General features: G+C 33.3%; 2 protein-coding genes across 2 annotated transcripts; one reads left to right on the plus strand and one right to left on the minus strand.

Moving 5' to 3' along the window:
• On the plus strand, nucleotides 1-8,923 carry LOC134696139 (heat shock 70 kDa protein 12A-like). Its single transcript, XM_063557775.1, has 5 exons — nucleotides 1-47; nucleotides 1,955-2,334; nucleotides 3,574-3,801; nucleotides 5,046-5,205; nucleotides 7,548-8,923. Exons 2-5 carry the CDS (start codon nucleotides 2,008-2,010, stop codon nucleotides 8,606-8,608), a joined length of 1,776 nt encoding a protein of 591 aa, XP_063413845.1. The 5' UTR covers nucleotides 1-47; nucleotides 1,955-2,007; the 3' UTR covers nucleotides 8,609-8,923.
• Nucleotides 8,924-16,626: 7,703 nt separating this feature from the next.
• LOC134695673 (uncharacterized) lies at nucleotides 16,627-20,458 on the minus strand. Its single transcript, XM_063557019.1, has 2 exons — nucleotides 20,270-20,458; nucleotides 16,627-17,589 (listed from the first exon to the last, which is right to left on the minus strand). Exons 1-2 carry the CDS (start codon nucleotides 20,384-20,386, stop codon nucleotides 17,356-17,358), a joined length of 351 nt encoding a protein of 116 aa, XP_063413089.1. The 5' UTR covers nucleotides 20,387-20,458; the 3' UTR covers nucleotides 16,627-17,355.
• Nucleotides 20,459-22,377: the final 1,919 nt, after the last annotated feature.

Consider the following 22,377-nt stretch of genomic DNA (forward strand, 5'->3'; position numbering starts at 1 on the left):
CTCCCCTAGTTCACGATAAGGAAGGAAAATATAACGATGACGAAGTTGTAAGTATCAGTCATTTACAATTATAGTTAATTTTACCATTCACATGATCAAAATAGTCATAATAACCTGAACATGCTGAATAAAAAGATATTTTGCCATCAAAAGCCAATATATGATGAAAAAGAAAAAAACATCATAATAAGTTCCAAATGACATGCTATTCGTGAATTCCAAGTCAATTGACACAAAAGATTAATTTCAATATGGTTTCTTCTCAGTCTTTCAGTGAGTGTGTATAATTTGATATTGTTCAGTTGGAATCCAATCAATCCGATATATTTATATAAAGAAAAATGAAGGGTTTTATTTCATGTTAAATCTATTTAGTTATTCAGAGATTGTAACCTGTGTTTTGTGAAATGTGCATAAAAATACAGAAAGTTAAACTTAACGCGTATTTCTAACACAGATGTTGTTGCGCAAGAAGATTTTAATAGTTTAATATGCTTGAATGGAGAGGTGAAAATGGGAATAAAAAGACACCAATAATAATATATGATCAAATTTAAATGAGTGCATGAGCATTGCTATAGACTTTGAATAGTTGTTCTTAAAAATGGACTTTTCCAGTTTGTATTGGAAAAGCCGTTTTCAGTAAAATCATGACCATTCACAGCTCTGCTGCCTTTAAAAGGCGTAAAACTTTCAGCAATAAAATAAAACAGTCCGATTGCCGGATGTGTCATAGTATACTATAGTTACAGCTAGTGTTTGTTAATGAAATATTGAAAATGCATGAATGTCTTAGAGTATAATTTACGGCAACGTGTAGTATTCGTATGGGTTGCAACTTGTCTATGAATTGAAATGTTAAAATTTGTATTTATAAATTGCCTTTAAGTAACAGTTATATTTCGTTTCAATGTCCTCTGAGTTGCACTCATTTAATATTTCCAAAGGCATAACTCTTTTAAACATTAACCATTAAAGAACTTGTCCTAAGCATTACTGATATTAACCTGTAGTTTAGGTTTTTTTTAAATCTGGCAAGAATTGATCATGTGAGTGAACCAATAAGGCCATTTTCCATAAATTTAATATCTAAGGACCATAACTCTTTTCAAAAAAGTTAATGTTAATGCACTCAGAAGGACATCAATAAGTTTTAATACTTTAATAATTATTAGCACATGTTACACAATTCACCATTAACAGGAAGAGGATAACTTCAACAGGAAACCAGTTAGTGTTCAAACATAATATTGAGTTATCTCTCTTTATATAGTCCAAATGACATTAGATTAACAGTTAATTGTCCACTATTTTAGAACTTGTCTACGAAAATGCTAATATTAACCTGTAGTTTAAGTTTTATATAAATCTGGTAAGAATTGATCATGTGAAAGCACCAACAAGGCCATTTTCCATAAATTCAATATTTCCAACTCTTTTAAAAAGTTGAATTTAACTGTTTCGAATGGAGAAATATAGTAACACAGTTGTTGCAGTGATGAAGTATAATGCTAACATAAATTTTAAAATTAATAAGCAAAATACCATATTGAAACACAATTTGCTTCATACTCTCATAGTGCTTTGAAGTGAGATATTCACATCTCACCTTAGTTTATATTATCATCTCATTGAGAGTGTTAATGTCAAGAAAACTCTGAGCCAAAGTCTTTACAGTAAACACTTCTGGTCAAACAGATCTGTTGTCTGAGTGGGCTGACTTCTGGCTGACCCTATAAACTTCAGTACCATTGTATCAAATTCAACATGATGGTTTAAACATATGGCTAAATAAATGCTGAACTAAAAAGAGGGGAAAGATATCAATGCAACTTTCGCAACTAATAAGTCGAAGAAAAATTAAATCACTATTGGCAAAACCCCTAAAAAACGAAACTTCCACAAACACCTTAAAATCTCAAGACTGAATCTATATAGTTTTTTAATGTTTCAGAATGACCGGGGCAGTGAAGTAAAGGAAACTCACGTTTTGGATGACTAGTGAATATGGCAACCATCCTTGACAAGCCAGTTCCTAGTAAGTTGATGGTAGCGGCCATTGATTTCGGTACAACATACACAGGATTTGGGTTTTCTATGCGAGATAGCTATCTGTCAGAGCCGTTGAGAATATGGACTAAACACTGGGGTTCTTCTGGTGGAGGTCCAGCTTTAGTTTCGGAGAAGACCCCGACCGTCCTCCTGTTGAATCCAGATAAAACATTTCACAGTTTTGGTTATGATGCCGAGGATAAATACAGTGAACTTGCTCAAGACGATAACCATATTGGATGGTATTACTTCAAACATTTCAAGATGAAACTCTATCATGAGGTATAATACTAATATCAATATGCATGTACACGTTGGCTATATTATCTTACAGATTATATAACCAGATCCAACCTAAGGTAGCAAAGCAAATTGTATCACCAACCTTCTATTTATTCAGGAGTCACAACCCTTCTATAGCTATTTAGCTTCGATATTATATGGTTACTACGATAAGGATTAAATCAATCTATAATCATTCAGGTTATCCACTTTTGTAGTAAGGCAAATTTTAGCTCCCTGCTAGCCTACTAATTTCATAAAAAATAATTGCGATTAAAGTTGACAATGGGTTATACTGACATTGTCACGGAACAGAAGTTCCTTCATAATATGAATTCCAAATGGAACAATTATTCTGGAATATTATTTCCACAGGAATAAATATTACAGTAGATGTTCCTAACGGAATAAATAGTATAGAATATTTGTTCCATCAGGTTCAGGTATTATGACATTGTTTATAACAAAGTTTCCAGTAGAACTTCTGTTAGGTGGAACAAATATACGTTGACAAGTATCAATTTTACTCAGATTTTTATTTTTGAAAGGAGTCACTGGCCAAGAAGTTCGTGAGAGCCATTATTTGCACCACTGCGTATGTCCTTTGTAAAATTATCTTAACAAATCAGTCTATTCTGAAAGTGCAACCATATAGTGTCAGCTTCTGTACTACGAAGCTACATAACAGATACCACTACACATGTAAATCCCGCATGACATTAATACCAGCAAGGAGACAACACTATCTTTCTTATAGAAGATAGAACATTAACTTTTGTACCATTTCTCTCATCCAATCGAAATACAGCAAGTTTTCATAAGTTTGAATTATCTGGATTAAACTTATCAGATTTGTTTAAACATAAAATTTTAAAGTGAAGATTGGTTGAATAGTAAGATACTTGAAAAAGTCACGATCAAAAGGGACAAAACAAGAATAATCAAATTTACATAAAGTCATCTTTTTCTGAAGGATTTTGAACATCAATTTCATAATACTGAGGAATTTCTTAAATTATCAACTGAGCCTTTCGTTATAAAAATTCAAGAATTTAAACATATTGAATACTTTCGGAAAGCACCTATTGTGTTTGAGACCCGGATTCAGAAATTTAAGCTAACTATAAATCAGTTCTATCGTATACAAAGTTTTCAAGAGCTATGTTAGACTGGGTTTTTTTCCTGACAAAAATTATTGAAACATTTTTATAAAAACAATATATTTTTAATATTTTGAAGAAAATTAATCGCACCATATCGTTAAGAACCGACCAGGGACTTGAGCTCCCAGCACTGGAAGTATTCAAGCACTCGATATTGTACATCAAAGGGCAAGTACTGGATGAACTACGGAATAAAGGGCTTTTAGAAACAGCAGTCATGGAAAAGGAAATTTGTTGGGTATTGACTGTACCAGCAATATGGGATTTCACTGCCAAACAATTTATGAGAGAGGCAGCTAAAAGCGTAAGTAAACTAGAGTATACAATAGCCATGTACGATATGAGAATAAAGAGAGGGACATACAAATTCGTAAATCAAAAATTAAGTGACAACGTAAGGTCTAAAAAATATATTTTACAGACAACCATATTAGTACACAAAACAAAACATAGAATGAAAGTACTGAAGTACTGAACATCGGATGACTGTAAATTCTTGTGAATGGTTAAAAGGACTTGTCACAGAAAAAAAATCACATCTCTATTATACCTGAAACTCAGGTTAATGAACAGATATGTATGTTTTTCTGAGACAAGTTCGTGCGTAGATGATGATTTATTTTAAATAAAAGGAAGTTCAACAAATGGAAGTGTTTAACGACCTTGACTGGCTATACAGCCCTCGCACGGTCGGCAAAGAAAGTTCAACCTCACCGTAATAACGTTTATATTGTAATGATACAAATTATTATAGAGTCGTTATACACTGGTTTGTTGTTATGTATTATATTAATATAACAGTTACATGTGAATATAATTTTCATCCATTTGTATATCATTCTATTCTACTATTATAATAATAGTGCAGTGCAAGTGCATGGTGGACACTCTTCTGTAAAAATTCGATTTCCCTAAAAGATTGGATATGAGTAGGCATTCATATTTTCCCGCAAACACAATTACAGAGTTACAGGTCCTTGTCGCTTTATCGCAATACGTTCTTTAGGTGATCACAACTTCACCATTTGAAACTCTTGGTTTCATAACTTGTAAATGTATATGTAAGTCATGATATGAGACAAACTTAACTGTATGTGCTGTATCCTTTATCTCTGTTTCAATGTCAATAATGAACAAGTTGCTATCAATAGTTTTAGACATGTTTAGTATAAAAATATTCAAACATACTAGCAGCTCCAAATATAAGAATTGAAGTTTTAAATCCAATCAGCCGGTTTCTTGGAATCTTTAATCATGTATAGAATATTTATTATACTGCTTGTTTTGTAAATTTTAAATTTTCAAATATATATCGGTAACGTCTTCAATTTATTGACCAATGCCTTTAAACTTTGGACAGTGATCATTACATAGTTATTGAAATTTTAAGTGCTCATATAAATGTATATTTATATATTTATTACATTTTAATTTCCTGTTTTAAGGACAATATAAGTTTATTAGAAAATTTGTCACAACATAATTTAGAAGTCATTTTATCTAATACTCATTTCGAATGACTGTACGGTGCATGCTATGTCATTTCAGGCCGGAATACCAACCGAACAGCTAATTTTAGCTTTAGAACCAGAAGCTGCTTCAGTGTTCATTAAACATATGAATGTTAATGTTCAAAGAGACCAAGATGAAGGTCCTAGTCTTTCACCATATGACCCAGGGACCAGATACATGGTGCTCGACTTAGGAGGTAACACAATTAAAAAAAAGATGTAGATCCAACGTCCCCTGAATTTTGTTTCATTCAGAGGCTAAAAACTCAAAAAGTGGTAAAACGAAGTTTAATTTGTACATCAATAAAGAATCTATAATAGAATTTGTATCAGAAAGGAAGTATATACTCAAAATCTAAAACCTGGTTTTTATACAACCGCAAAAATAGATTTTTTTTTATCGTATATTGGTATCACGTTGGCGTCGTCGTCTGTCGACGTCGACGTCGCCGTCGTCCGAATACTTTTGGTTTTCGCACTATAACTTTAGTAAAAGTAAAGAGTAATCTATGAAATTTAAACATAAGGTTTATGACCACAAAAGAAAGGTTGGGATTCATTTTGGGAGTTTTGGTTTCAACAGTTTGTGAATTAGGGGCAAAAAAAGGCTTAAATGAGCATTTTCTTGTTTTTCGCACGATAACTTTAGTATATTAGTAAATAAAAATCAATGAAATTCAAACGCAAGGTTTATTACCCCGAAAGGAAGGTTGGGATAGATTGTGGGAGTTGAGGTCCCAACAGTTTAGGAATTAGGGGCCAATAAGGGGCCCAAATAAGCATTCTTATTGGTTTTCGCACCATAACTTTGATGATAAGTAAATAGAAATCTATGCGATTTCAACACAAGGTTTTAACCATAAAAGAAAATTGGGATTGATTTTTGGAGTTTTGATCCCAACAGTTAAGGAATAAGGGGCTCAAAGACTTAATTTGGGGTTCTTTGATATGCCGAATCTAACTGTGTATGTTGAGGTCCCGTTTTCAAATTGGTCTACATTAAGGTCCAAAGGGTCCAAAATTAAATTATGTTTGATTTAAACAAAAAATGAATCCTTGGGGTTCTTTGTTTGATATGCTGAATCTAAACATGAACTTAGGTTTTTGATTATTGGCCCAGTTTTCAAGTTGGTCCAAATCGTGGTTCAAAATTAAACTTTGTTTGATTTCAACAAAAATTGAATCCTTGGGGTTTTTTGATTTGCTGAATCTAAAAATGTACTTAGATTTTTTATTATGGGCCCAGTTTTCAAATTGGTCCAAATCGTGGTCCAAAATTAAACTGTTTTTGATTTCAACAAAAATTGATTCCTTGGGGTGTTTTTGATATGCTGAATCTAAACATGTATTTAGATTTTTGATAATAGGCACAGTTTTCAGGTTGGTTCAAATTGGGGTCCAAAATTAATCTTCGGTTGATTTCAACAAAAATTGTATACATGGGGTTCTTTTATATATGCTTAATCTAACCATGTATTTTGATTTTTGAACGTCGTGAAGGACTGTCGATCCGAACTGGCTTTTTCCGATTTTAACCCCAAATAAACCAAAGAAGATCTAGGAATGAACACATAATAAACTACGTTGGGCATTGCCCCTTTGTGGTACAAAACTATATTCGTGGATTTTATGTAAAAAGAAGAAAAACGCGACACTCGATGTCAACTATATTCATGTAGTAATATAGATAACTCTATATCTTTATTTTACAAATTTTAAAACATTTTTATCTAGAAATATAGAAAAAATAAATGTTCTATATTTATTTGCAAAGTAGCGTGCTTCAGTTGCATAGATTATTTTATAAAATCCGAGATATTCTCACAAATAGTTTAACGTTTAGTCCATGTTACCGTTATATTATCATATATAAGTATATTTGTGAATATAAATGAGACTGCGATCCATTACTGTCAACAAAATGTGATAACATTTAAGTATAACAAAGACTGGTTTTAATAGCCACATAAAACAGAACAATGTAGACCGTATATACTAAAATTGCGAGGTCCAATTTGTCAGCCGTCATCACGTAAAAACGACAATTCAAAGAATTCAACTTTATATATAACTAACATAGTACAAATGTGTAGATTAAATATTACACCACTCCAGGCCCTTTTGTTTTCCGAGTACTAAGTAATTAATATTGCCAATAATTAAGAAGTTCCGTCTCGAGTCCGATACCAATAGTATATTCACCTGTTACCTAATACCTTATCTGTACGTTTCGCATCTGACAGGGGCACCACCAAACGGTGTATTTAGGACTATGCTATGTACACGGGTCATAATCACAGGGTTGACACTACTAAATTCTATCAACCATTGTCAAATTGTTAATTGTTACCTATTGTAGTATTTTATAAATCAGTAAGACTTTCTAAGATAACAAAACGAATACTAATCACAGTTCCAGTTCGACGGGTTCAAACAGAAAGATTCAGTCACTGACCCGCGGTAACATGGGTGTGTTCTAGTACTTAATTAAGTATGTAGCACTTTTCAAACGTAACTTGTGAATTGATATCTTTTGCAGGAGGAACGGTAGACGTCACCGTCAGAGAAGTAATGCCAGACAGAACTTTAAAAGAAGTAACAAAGGCAAGTGGTGGGGCATGGGGAGGATTGTATGTGAATGAAGAGATATACAAATTCCTAGAGAAAATATTCACTCCGAAAATACTTGGTGAATTTAAAGCCGAGTCTACCTCCGACTATCTTGACCTTGAAAGAAGCATCGAAATGGTCAAACGTAAACTTGGTACCGATGGACAGGGTCGTTTTACGTTAAGTATACCAATGGACCTCCGAGACCGCTACACGAAAAATATGAAGAAGACAGCTTCAGAGGCTAACATCGGTTTATTCGCACAAACCAGCACAGAAATGAAGAAAGATAAGCTTAAATTTCCTAAAGAAGTGATGGCTAATTTCTTTTCGCCGTGCATTCAAAGTATAATTAAACATTGTCGAACAGTTCTAGATCTTGCTGGTGCTGATAAGGTGCAAGATGTCATCATGGTTGGCGGATTTGCTGAATCAACGATTATGCAATTACTTGTAAAAGAAGCTTTTCCAAACAAAAACATTGTCATTCCACCTGAATCCGGATTAGTTGTTCTAAAAGGAGCTGTTCTTTACGGACACCATCCGAGAATCGTTTCTTGTCGGGTTGCTAGTAAGACAATTGGGTTACGAAACCTCAGATACTTCTTGAAAGAGACTGACCCTGAAGAAAAGAAAATGATGGAAGGTGGAGTTCCCTACTGTAAAGATATTTTCCATACGCTTTGTGAAGCTGGGTCGGAATTCATGCTGGGTGAGACAGTTACCCACGATGTCTTTCCACTTCGCCCAAATATGACAGAAATGTCTCTTAATCTTTACCAAACTGACGATGAAAATCCGAAATATACTACTGAGAAAGGTTGCGAAGAAATAGGAAAAATTAGAGTAGAAATGCCAGATACGTCTAAAGGAATGGATCGACAAGTCATCGTCTCTTTAACGTTTGGCGATACAGAATTAATCGTGGAAGGAAAAGATAATGAAACTGGGAGGTCGGCTGATGTTCACCTTGATTTACTTAAACATTAAAGACATTAAAGCAAACACCTTTATTTAAATATTATAAGCCATATATTATTTCTAATTTCAACTCACTTATATTGACAATTGGCAATAAAGCTATAGTAGTGTCTTTTAATTTACTGTGAAGGTTGTTTAACAAAGAAATGAAGATGTTATTTTTTCAATTACAATACGGGCACTTAAAGGTGTTCAATCTTAAATTAAATTGAAATCTTTCTTTATTTATTGCTTTTAAATATAAGAATATTTATTTATAATGACATATCAAATTTAGTATTATTTTTTTATAATTTACACTAACTGTGATAAAGCTGTTATTTGATAATGTTTATCAAAATAAAAGATAATTGTAAGTCAGATGTTGTATTTTTGCAATTTCTTTTTTTTTTGTTTCAATTTCAATTGTTGGGTTGTTGAATAAAACAACCACGTCCGGTCGGAATGCTGACATATGTTGTATACTTCAAAAGTCTGACAACAGCTGAAAAAAAACTATCCTCTTTCTGGGGGATGGAGGTTCGAAATGTTATTTTTCAAGAGCCTGTGTCGCTCATCTCAGTCTGATTGGGGTTTTGAAATCATGTTTGAGGCCTAATTTGGTTAATATTGACCATGCAATTTAATAATTAATCCCGGTGGCCATCTTGATCAGTAAATCAGCAACACTTCATCAGCACCTCATAAGGAACATTAATGCTATGTTTGGTTTCATTCCAATCAATGGTTCTCTAAAAGAAGACATTTGTAAGTATTTCCCATAGTGTCCTATGTTAAACTAAGGCCCGGCTAGCGGCCAGCATAGATGATGGATCCGCTACAAAGTAAGAACACTTGGTCCGCATCTCATAAAGAACAGTCTTGTATGTTTGGTTTCATTACATTCAGTTGTTCTCTTAAAGAAGACATCTGTATGTATTTTCCTTCGGATCCTACATGAAACTAAGTCCCCCGCTGGCGACCGTCTTGGATGATGGATCAGCTACAAAGTAACAACACTTGGTCAGCACCTGACAAGGAACATAGATTCCATGTTTGGTTTCATTCCATTTAGTAGTTCCCTAAGAGAAGACATTTGTATGTATTTCCCTTGGGGTCATATTTTAAACTAAGTCCCCCGCGTGCAACCATCTTGGGTGATAGAGCGGCTACAAAGTAACAACACTCAAGGTCTGCACCTCATAAGGAACATTAACGCTATGGTTGGTTTCATTCCAATGACCATTCAGTGGTTCTCTCAAAGAAGACATGTGTATGTATTTTCCATAGGGTCCTATGTTAAACTAAGTGCCACGTTGGCGGCCATATTGGATACTAGTAATGGATCGGATTCAAAGTAACAACACTTAATCAGCACGTGACTGCACACGTTATCAGGCAAATCTTACCTACTCGTTAACCATTCATAGACACTGGCGTTTTTGTTTAATAAGAAAATCAAGCGGATCGGAGTAGGACAAGCGAATTGTGTTACAAAAAAATGATTGTTCAATCAACATAACATCATCAGACAGGAAATAGGTGTCGATCCAAAACGTGCTATCGTGATGTAAATGAGTATTGTCAAGCTGCAGACTGAATATATCTGAGAAAAGTATGACGGAAATATTTTTTGGACGAACGGACAAGGTATAATTTGGTATAGTATTTGCCACTAGCGTTTTTGCAAAGCAGTAATAAACCGGACATTTCTGGATGTATACGTTCCACAAAGCTAGCAAGTTTTTCCTTCAACCGAAGTCTTTATTTTTCTGTATTAAGTGTGCACGAGATAAATCAGTATGTTTGCGCATATTGTACATCCCTTGTAGCTTACAAGTCTTCACTTCTTTTGCTTATTCAAATTGTGCAGGAGATAATTGACTGTTGATGTTTGGCATGGCCAAACACAGACGACCTTTCGTCATGGGTCTATCCGCATCCTTAATTTGGGGAATATTGGTCACAGGCAAAACAATCACTTAATAATGTCTGCATATTCCTAGACAAAGCACACAATCTAGATTTAAATACAATGGTAGTGTTCGTACGAAATATCTTTCAAATATTTGCAAACGCAAACATCAAGTAAATTCATGCTTGAATCATAAATTCCACTCACAAAAACATATGCTACTCCATTATTAGACTGATGTTTCCGCAAGAAATCATGAAATATTTGCCACTTGACAGTCAGATTCAGAACAAGATATCAATTTATCTTGCTAGCACTTTGATGTGCCGAAAATAGCAACATGGATGAATCCAAAGCATGGGTTCCCTGAGAAGTACAGGGAAATGTATATTCCTTGATAACAAGAGTACACACACTGAAATGTCTCGCCTTCTTTACTAATCATTGATATTATGTTGATAGTCCTAAATATAAAACTTTGTTACAACTGTCACATAAACTTAACACAAACAAAGAAAACTAAATATCGAGCTTTGAACCATAAAAATGAGGTCAGGGTCAGATGAACCATGCCAGGCAGGCATGTACAGTTAACAATTCTTCCATACAACAAATATAGTTCACCTATTGCTTATGGTTTAGGAAAACAGACCAAACACAAAAAATTTACACTGAGCAATGAACCGTGAAAATGAGGTCATCGTCAAATAAAACCTACGCGACTGACACAAAGATAACAAAATATTTCCATACACCAAATATAGTTGACCTATTGCATTCAATATCAGAAAAAGCCCAAAATTCAAATACATTAATTTTACCACTGAACCATGAAAATGAGGTCAAGGTCAGAAAAACTGCCAGCTAGCCATGTACACCTTACAATCATTCCATTCACCAAATATAGTAGACCTATTGCATACAGTATGAGAAGAACAGACCAAAAACAAAAACTTCACCATGAAAATGAGATTAAAGTCAGATTTCACCTGCCAATTGGACATGTACACCTTACAGTGCCTCCATACACCAAATATACCAGACCTATTGCTAATAGTATGCAAGATGTGGACTTGACCACCAAAACTTAACTTTGTTCACCGATTTATGAAATGAGGTCAAGGTCAATTGAAACTGTCTGAAGCACAGGAGGACCTTGCAAGCTGCATACATACTGTACCAAATATAGTTATCTTATTACTAATATTATTATCATAATAAAGGGAAATTATCATTACAAAAAATCTTCACTATTTTTCAAGTAGTCACTGGTGAGGTCAAGGTCAATTGAAACTGTCTGAAGCGCATGAGGACCTTGCAAGCTGCATACATACTGTACCAAATATAGTTATCTTATTACTAATATTATTATCATAATAAAGGGAAATTAACATTACAAAAAATCTTCACTATTTTTCAAGTAGTCACTGAACCATGAAAATGAGGTCAAGGACATTGGACATTTGACTGACTGAAACTTTGTAACATGAGGCATCCATATACAAAGTATGAAGCATCCAGGTTTTCCACCTTCTAAAATATAAAGCTTGTAATAAGTGAGCTAATGCCACCGCTGCAAGAACACTATCCCTTTGTCAAGCTTTCTGCGACAAGAGTCACAGGCTCAAACAAAATGAGCCATCATGAATCTTTTAACAACTATGGTTATTGAACTTGCTACAAATTTGACTAAAAGTGGAACAGCATTTCCAAATGGTGTAGAGAAAATCTAAGAGATATACTGTAGTGTAAGCTCTTCTTCACCTAAAATGATTTTTTCCACTTCTGCTCAAGTTTACAAAATTTAACATATTCAAGGACTTTCCTGGCCTGGAACACAACAACAAACTTCTTCCCAGGAGTGTCTGAACCATAGAGCTAAAATTAAACTAATACAGATGTTAGATATGAGGGGGGAAGACAATTTGAATTGAAAATTGGAGAGATCTTGTAGGATTGTCAATGGAACAACTATCCAGCAGATCCCCATAATCAAAGGTTTTTTTTTTCATTCTCTGCATCAACTATATGTATAAATGTCCGCCTAATCACCATGGGAAAGCTCAGCTAACCATCTGGACACCGTTTTAAAACTTTTCCAAATATTAACCATTGCCTTGTTCTTAAACCGTGAAATTAAAACACATTGTCCCCATTCCCTTTAATCTTTTATCACAGTCGTGGATCTAGAAATTTTCATAAGTGGCGGCCCACTGACTGACCTAAGAGGGGGCCCGCTCCAGTCACGCTTCAGTGATTCCCTATATAAGCAACAAAAATTTTTCCCAAAAAGGGGGGGCCCGGGCCCCACCCCCCCTAAATCTGCCTCTGTATCATATCATGATTGTAAAACTATAGACATGGCAGAGTAAAATAACTATTGTAGTCAACAAAACATAACTCATTTAATTGCATAAGAAGATAAATGCATACAATTGTAATATAATGTAAAAAGCTTAAGGTTGCAATCTAAGAATTTGGCCAAATAGGTTTTTACTCACAAAAAAAAAGAAGAATTACAAGTATCAAACTTTTACCAATCTCAATCAATGGTCCTCAATACTTTGAAGTGACAGAATATAAAATTGAAAGCAATTCATATCTACATGTAATTTCTTCTTTGAAAAGGTGTCTCCTGTAAACCCCTTGTCCTGCAAAAGGAAATAATAAGTACTTTTCTTTTTTCCCTTTCAAATCCATCATTAATATCAAAGGAATAGGTTTCATATTTAAGAACTTAACTGAGATAAAGTCTAAAAAAAATATACTTGCTAATTCCATCTCTTTTTCATAATTCTAAAGTAGAAAAGTTTATTCAAAGATTAATTTATCATTAACCTCCCATGTCCATCTATCAGGAATAATTTAGTCAGACAGTTTAGGGTTCTCACTAAGGATTTTTTCAAGGAGATACTGAGTCCTAGTTTTGGTCATGGATAGTCCCACTTTAAGAAGATGATATTTTATTGCTATTTAATTTATCATTTTAGTCTCCATGACCTGATAAAGCAATGAAATTGACATTAAGGTGGTACCTAACACTACAGGGAGATAACTCAGCTAAACATTTTAATTACGTTGTGTTGTGATGGGATAATTAAGCTTTTCAAAGATCAAAATAAGTTTTTGTCAAACTGCTATATAACCAGTGTATTTTTTCTGATAAAAAGGTTGGTTCAATTTTTTTGAAATTTTTATATTTTTGTCAAAGGGTCAAAGTAAATACTTCTTAAACGATTAAACAAGCTATTTGAGTTAAAGTGTTGGGTACCACCTTACATACAGATTTCTTTTATACTTTTGCCATAGAATGATGTCAAATGTGTTTTGTTGATTATTTAGGCAATCACTGAAGCATGACCAGAGCAGCCCTCCTCTTTAATAGACAGTTACTGGCCATTGGCCCCCACTTATGATCTGCCACTGTCATGATCGACTGTTAACTGTTTATGACCATAAAATATTGAAATAAAATGTTAAATTTATAAATTCCAGGAGTGAAGGTCATGTTTAAGTACACAATTCATAGATGCGAGCCTGGCAGTGATATGTTATCATTTAAAATCAAGGCTTTGGTAATCTATATAAAGTACTTTTTATAAAATTTCCCAACACTTGTTAACAATTATATTGCTGAAATTACATCTACATGTACAAAAAAATATCAAACAAGCCTTATTCTAAGATTTTAGCACCAACTGAACTACAAACTCAAATATAATAATCAGGCCAAGAAAAAGATGTGTCTGTTTAGAGTAACAAAATGGATAAAAATTAGGAAAATAAATTGTTTTCATTAATATTTTACAAACTGTATAAGAAATCAATTTAGAACTTAACAATAACTGAAACAAAAAATCCAATAAAAAATATCAGGTTAGCACTAAAAAAGGGATATAAAGTTAGGTAAACCCTATACAGACATGGCATTTTTCTTGACCAGAATTATTCTGTACATGGATTCATCAACATATTTTCCACATTTCATAAATAACTTTTAACAAAGGAATATCTTGTGTTAAAAGTTGACAAAAATATCCTATACAAAGACTACTCTACAAAGACATATTTGACAACTATTTACATACAATGTACAATAAAATAGCTCATGCTTTAAAATGTTGTAATCAGCATACTGTAAATTCCGAAAATTAATGCGTGCATTTATTATTTCGATTTTGTCATTTCAGACTTAAATGCTTTTAAATTTTTACGATTTTGAGAAGCCTCCTATTAAATTCATATAAAATATTTCAAAATGCGAGTTTAAATTATTGCGTTTACAACTCAGTTGCATTTTTCACAATAATAAAAACCTCGCATTAACTTCTGAATTTACAGTAATACTACATGTACACTACACTGTTGTTTTTTCTGAATAAAGTGCTACCCTGGGTGTAGCTTACATTTTAATAATGTGTTCAGATTTCATGGGAGTTTGCCAAATAAACTAAAATAACATTAAATATTAGGTCCTCTAAACATGCTTAAGGGCATACAAAAACAGTAACAGGGGGGGGGGGGGGGGGGGGGGGGGGGGGGGGGGGGGGTATTGACATTGCTAACATCGCAATGTATTATTTTTGGCAACCTCAAACTTATAGAGAAAGCATTTCTTGAGGTATTTTAGTCATTAGATTGCAAACAAGTACAAAATTCAAACCTCTCTTCTTAAAATTACAAATGGATTGATACTGTATTGGGATTATTTAGTCCAATTTTTGTTTTCAAGATATTTTAAATTATCAAAATATGCAGAAAAAATGCTGTTTCTTACTAATATCATGAAATTTTAATAATAATGAAAAGTAAAATCACAAAAATACTGAACTCAGAGGAAAATCAATTTGGAAAGTCCATAATCACATGGCAAAATCAAAAAACAAAACGCATCAAAAACGAATGGACAAGAACTGTCATATTCCTGACTTGGTACAGGCATTTTCAAATGTAGAAAATGGTGGATTAAACCTGGTTCTATAGCGCTAACCCTCTCACTTTAATAACAGTCTCATCAAATTCCGTTACATTTACATGATGCGTTAAATAAACAGTCACAATCAATAAAATAGTCAAAATATGGGAACATCAGTCATCATCGTATAACAATTTAACAGGACACAACAACATCTGAATTATTTTCAAAGAATGGTTACACAAATTAAGATCATACATTTGTAAAGCAAAAATTACAAATCAATTGACAAAATTCTGCATGTTTTTACTTTTGAAACAAAAAAGTTCAGTATGTCTGTCCAAAGGATAGAAATTAAATGTGCAAGAAACCAAAATTTTAAGTAAATGTCTATATGGTTAAAGTGGTGCTACCAAAATTCAATCTCTATCTGTGTTTTGTGGTAATGAACATTTTGTATAAGTTTCGTATCATTTGGTTGCGACAAACATAAGTCAGAGAACAAAAACGAAAATTCTTTTCAGCAATTTTTTAATTTACAAAAGGGCATAACTCTAGAATAGTACAAGTGACACCACCAAAATTTAAACTTAACTCTGGTAATGTCTTCAAGAATGACAAAAAAAAGTGTGGAAACTGATTATTTCAGTGAATTTACACATGACCTGGACCATGATGTTAGTAATTTTTTTCCCTTGCTAGCATTCAGGCCCAGGCCATGTATTTCCAACAAATCTATTGCTTCCATGAATTATTTCTTAAATGAAATATATCCTTTAATGGCTTTATCAAAAATAAATTATTATCTATATATAAAAGAGTTTGAACACTTCATACAACAAAAATTTAAATATATGTTATTCAGAAAATTTAGTTTATACAGATAAATTAACTAATTCTTCAAACAATTTACCAAAGAAAGGGAAACAATTCCAAAATACCATTTTCATTTATAAATACAATGTCTTTTTAAAATCTTTTTGAAAAGTGAGTTATTTCCCTTTGAACAGAAATCTAGTAAATGTCGAACTTAGTCATAAGAAACCTCAAATAAAAAAAAATAATGCATATATGTTTTTTATAACTTAATGGATAGTTTTCATTATAAAACTTATGTACAGATATTTTTTTCTGAAGAAAATTCTTTAATTTATTCATATTTAGAAGTTTACTTTATTTAAATTGCTTCCTTCCAGCAAGCTTTCCCCCCCCCCCCCCCGACATATTTTCCGTATGCAAAGTGACCTCAGTGTGACCCATCTCGTAAAAATCCGGTGGTCACAATATGCATGGATGTCCTTAAAATAAATTATTATCTGAATTTACATGTTTAACACGTGCTCTCTTCCATGCTTTTTTGTTTATTTTTTGTCGATTGTTGACAAACAGGTGACCATCGTTAAACTCCGGCTTCAAAACACGAACTTTAATTACCTGCCATATTTTCACAACAACACTGACCGATTGAAAAAAAAATTGACGATTATACGAAATTTACACGAAAAAAATAATAAATTCGTGCACAGAAGACTAAGTTTATTTTGTTTGTATGCATTAGTTCAAGAATTATAAGAACATTATTTTTCACCGGTCACTTGTTTCTTATGACTTTAACGTCCCCTGTAACTGTATTGTATGCCTCTAAAAATACTTTTTTTTAAAACTTTAACAATTTATCATGTACATGAATATTCACAATGCTTATAACTTGAGAAAGCTACTTATAACATAAAAGGGTTAAAAGTGGCATTTTAAGATCAAGTTTTAAGAAAACATAAAAAAAAAACCACAAATATATACATGGAATAATTGATATCTCAGTTGACATCCCCTGGTCAAAGCATAAACATCTCTTCAGCATATAGCAGCACACAATGTATGCAATCACTTCCAATATCTTTGGCACTGGGTGTTTTTTATCACAATTTTAAAACATTAAAATGGAATTTAAGCGTTTCTCTCCTTTTCACACTCCATGTCAGAACTGGGAATCGTCTCTTCAAATTCTGTCAGTTGTGTTGCTTTACAGGATGGACAGACCTCATAGTCCATTAAGTATCTACTGGTAGGATGATACACACAGATTTGTCTGACTCTCCCTCTAAACACACCTCCACAAGACCGACATAGTATTCCCATTAGTTTCCTCTTGCAGATACATTCATTGGCTGCTTGTATTTTCTGTTAAAACAGAAGAAAAAAATTATAAAAATTTATACATTTTTTTGTACATGTTGTTTTTTATTTACACTTTGCTTTAGTGCCAATTGGCATTTCATTTGCCTTAAAAAAAAATCTCTATTTGCGCAATAAAACATATTTCATTTGTGCCAACATAATATTTTTTACAACCAACAGGTAAATAAGATAAACACTGATTTATCAAAAATAAATTGCTTGCTGGGAACAGCTGGTTACGACTGCAGAGGTCCAACCCTGAACAGTTGGGGCAAAAATAAACACAATATTAGAACTTGATACAGTTTTGAATTTGGATTGTAATTTAATATTGACACAGAATAACTGTAGTCAATTTCTTATGGATTGTAATTTAATATTGACACAGAATAACTGTAGTCAATTTCTTATATAACCCCCCCCCCCCCCCCCCCCCCCCCCCCCCCCCCTTTACAAAAATTCTTTCCCTGAAGATATGGTCATTATCTCAATTCAAATTTTTAACCATAATTGCCCATTTAACACATTGCTCTTTAAACATAATTTGATTATTACTTCCCTTGCACTGCCTTAAAATTGTCTTCATTGTCCTTTACCAGAAACCCTTGTTTGCCCCCAATTCCTAAATGGTTTGAGCTATTATTATCTTTTCTTTTTCAAATTGGGTTTTTATCTACATCGGCATGTTTTATAAAGTATCACACATGTTTACATGCCAGAAAAACAGGTATAAATTGAAAATAAAAGATTTTTGAGCATAAATATAAAACAAGAAGATGGGGTATGATTGCTAATGAGACAACTTTCCACAAGAGACCAAATGACACAAACAATAACAACTATAGGTCACCATACAGCCTTCAACAATGAGGAACAAGATATTGTCTGGAAACTACTTACATGCTTAATTAGCCAATTAGGTCCCTTTTTAGGCCCCTAATTCCTACACTGTTGGGGTCATAACCTCCCCACCTTCCTTTTGAGGTTATAAACCTTGTGTTTCAATTTCATGGATTTTTATTTTCATATACTAAAGTTATTGTCTGTAAACCAACTGATTTTGGACACTAGTTTAGTTTAAACATATTTATTTGTAGTGGATTGGGAATCAAGTTTTGCAACTTATAGTATAAGGCAGGAATTACCTGTGAATGGGGACGAAGTCAATGGTTTTTTTTTAAATCAATAATGTTATAAAGAGAAACGGAAATACCGTAACTTTTACGATTTTGGTTCTGTTGTTAGGGAGTTTAGTTGTGATGTTATTTAAGTTATGACGTCATATTCAATGTAAACAAAGAAACGCGGTCTGTTTTTTAAATGAATTAGTATTAGTTCCTTTCTTAGACTGATAAATATACATTTTTATTCAAAGTCTCATGTAAACAAGACTGGAAACGGAAGTTAATTTCTGTGCCAATCTGGAAATTCAAAAATGCAACAAAAAAATGAACGATTTTGAGTTCATTTAGTACAATGTGAAATTCTCCCGATTTTTTTTTTTTTATTTTTTTTTTATTGAATTTTCTACTGTAATAGGGGACTTCTTCCCCATATTAATCCCTTTCCCCTTTGCGGGTGCGAGTGCTGCCTTGTAGCGGCATTAGCACTCTCTTTTTCGAAATCTAAAAGGTTGTCTTTAACGTGCAAGAGTTATGGCTCTCTTTTAACACTGGTCAGCCATTCCGACGGACTTTTATCGTTTCCTTAAGACCATACTCGCAAATGGTGTCAAGGGAGAGCAGAAAATAAAGTTCCTGAAATGTTCATCCCAAATGGGAATCGAACCAGGAACCTTTGTGTTTAGTAGTCCGATGCACTAACCACTACACCACGGCCCTCGGACACTACCAACAACATGATACATTATACATTTATCAATATATAACCACAAATTTGTTTTACTGTTATATAAAACCTTTAAATTATGATTTTAAAACACAGTTTTTGTTTCACATATATACATGATATAATATATTTATTTATACATAACTGATCCTTTATAATAGGTGTAAAAGAGTCATGGTTACAATTATACACCTTATCGCTAATTCTGACTGACCCAGCCGCTTTCACAAACTTTTGACGCATACAACAATCACTTTTCCATTGTGCCGTCATATATTTTGTTATATGAAATCAAAATTTTATGGGAACCTGTGGAGATATTCAGTTATGCCGGACAAATAGCGATAAGGTTAATTATTTGAGACCTCTGACACATCAAGATTAGGATATGTAGAAAATGACTGTTTGAAGACAGACAGTAGAAAATGACTGTGTTTGATGCCGAACAGTAGAAAATGACTTTTAAGTGTTTGATGCTCAACAGTATCAAAGGTCTTTACTTAAGCATGTTTAGAGGTATTTCTATCCCTGTAAAAGGAAATTGGGCTTGGTTAGGGATTCTGAGGTGGCCAAATAAAAAAATATCTTTACTCAAAATCCACAAAATGGATCAAATTAAACAAACTATGACCATTTCTACTTCTTTTTTTTTGGAGAGTGGTCTGATCATGGTGATAGTTTTCATTTATTTAGAAACCCATGTCTTTTATTTTCTTTTATGAATGACACAGAAAACATATTTTGTTTATTATTTTAATTTAGAGTTCAGGTCAAATTTTATAAACAAACCGTACAACTACAAGCATGCGTGGGATTAATCATTTATCAAGTTTACCATCTCTTTTTCCGGAGATCTCATGCTTATAAATCTTCTCGCTTCTTGCAGAATGCTCCCTCTCCCTTTTGCCTCCAGTTTAAAACTTTGCAAATTATTATTGTTGTCTGTGGACATTTTGAGCACATGCGACAGTGTCAGTGGTGATTTCAGGAGAACTGATGCTGTTTACATCACGTGATTGTGGAAATGGCGGGAAAATTGGGTTCAAGGACGTTACGTGTGGATATTTTAATGTATTTAATGGCTTTAATTGGACATTTTTTATATCATTTGTATTTTATATTATAGTATACTATATATTGAATAATATTTTTTTATAACATGTCTCGGGTGCATTTGTATTTATTTTTGGAAAAATTCAGGAAAGTCTGTCAAGTTGGAAAAAAAAAAAATTATGACGGGAGTCTCATTGGGGGTTCTGATCCCGGATCCCGCTTACTGTTTTGTCATATTCCCGTATCATGGTATCCCGCTTACACTATGCAGGTAAGCAACATATGTTTGCCATTTCCCGGGTCCCGCTAGACCTCGATCATTTCCCTTTTTCACGACACAATAATTTGAATTTCACGCGTCACGCTTCCGAAAAATCGGCAATCCAGCGTCACGCTTACACCCCAATGAGACCCACTATGACAGCAATATGATTAGTTTCAGACCAGTATAATAGTAGTCTCAGTATTAATGAAGAAATTAATCTCGTTCAGTTCAAATTATTAGAAATATTAGTACAATATTTACAAGGTATGCTTTTGCAGTTAATGTATAAAACTATATATATAGGCACATGTTCAACAAATGGTTATAACTTGATTTAAATTTACATTAAATAACTATCACACCATTGTATACGGCATAACTGCAATAATGCAGGTTAAATATTAGTAAAATAAGACGAATTGCAGCATTGTATATTCTCCTCTGAACATGCTGCTGAATGTTGAAAAAAAGAGCCCACTTACAATTTAAAAGATATTCAAACTTCAGCCAGATAATGGCTTCAATCAACAAACGTATTGAACTGTCACTATATTGAACCATATTTACTGCCTCATTTGTTTAATTATGTATCGTGTAGTTCATTGTAACTTCAATGTCGGGGTTCATGACGCTAACCTATCATGAATGGTTTACTTTTTAAATTGTTACTTGAATGGAGAGTTGTCTCATTGGCACTCACACCACATCTTCCTATATCTATTTCAATCAACTTACGGTACAGTGCCATGTAAACGGCACCTCGAATGAACGAACGAAACCATCATTTTTATAGTTCGTTCTTATGTAGTACTGTTATACCACTGTCACGGGTTAGGAGGAGGGTTTGGATCCCGCTAACATGTTTAACCCCGCCACATTATTTATGTATGTGCCTGTCCCAAGTCAGGAGCCTGTAATTCAGTGGTTGTCGTTTGTTAATGTGTTACATATTTGTTTTTCGTTAATTTTTTTACATAAATTAGGCCGTTAGTTTTCTCGTTTGAATTGTTTTACATTGTCTTATCGGGGACTTTTATAGCTGACTATATGCGGTATGGGCTTTGCTCAATGTTGGAGGCCGTACGGTGACCTATAATTGTTAATGTTTGCGTCATTTTGGTCTTTTGTGGATAGTTGTCTCATTGGCAATCATACTACATCTTTTTTTTTTATTATCCAAATGACAATTTGAATGACCGAACGACACTTGAAATATTAATACTATCACATATTGGTGACTTTTAAACACTAATTATTAAATAATATATTATCAGAGACATGTAATACAAATATAAATGTCTCTGATATTATATTATAAGTGTATTTGATAACTCAAAAATGATATACAGAAAGCTGGTTAGATCATTCCCTTGAAATGTAGATAAGGAATAAGATGACTTTCAAACTTTTTGCGTTATTTTGCAAACTTTAAGGTTAGTGTTATAAGTAGGCTAAATGCTAACATAGAATAAAATTAATTAAAACAATTGTTCACATGCGCGGATTCAGATGGGGGTTCCGGGGGTACGAACCCCCCTTTTTTTGGACGATCAATGCATTTTAATGGGGACATGTAATTGGACACCCCCCTCTTTTTAAAATGGCTGGATCCGCCCAGGGTTCGT

Source organism: Mytilus trossulus, chromosome 14, assembly GCF_036588685.1.
Source record: "Mytilus trossulus isolate FHL-02 chromosome 14, PNRI_Mtr1.1.1.hap1, whole genome shotgun sequence".
Taxonomy (NCBI): domain Eukaryota; kingdom Metazoa; phylum Mollusca; class Bivalvia; order Mytilida; family Mytilidae; genus Mytilus; species Mytilus trossulus.

Coding starts and splice junctions, on each gene's coding strand:
- LOC134696139 (XM_063557775.1), top strand. CDS start 2,008: ATGGCAACCATCCTTGACAAGCCAGTTCCTAGTAAGTTGATGGTAGCG. Junction 2,335..3,573: donor AGATGAAACTCTATCATGAG/GTATAATACTAA, acceptor AATATTTTGAAG/AAAATTAATCGCACCATATC. Junction 5,206..7,547: donor CATGGTGCTCGACTTAGGAG/GTAACACAATTA, acceptor TATCTTTTGCAG/GAGGAACGGTAGACGTCACC.
- LOC134695673 (XM_063557019.1), bottom strand. CDS start 20,386: ATGTCCACAGACAACAATAATAATTTGCAAAGTTTTAAACTGGAGGCA. Junction 17,590..20,269: donor GATCTCCGGAAAAAGAGATG/GTAAACTTGATA, acceptor CTGTTTTAACAG/AAAATACAAGCAGCCAATGA.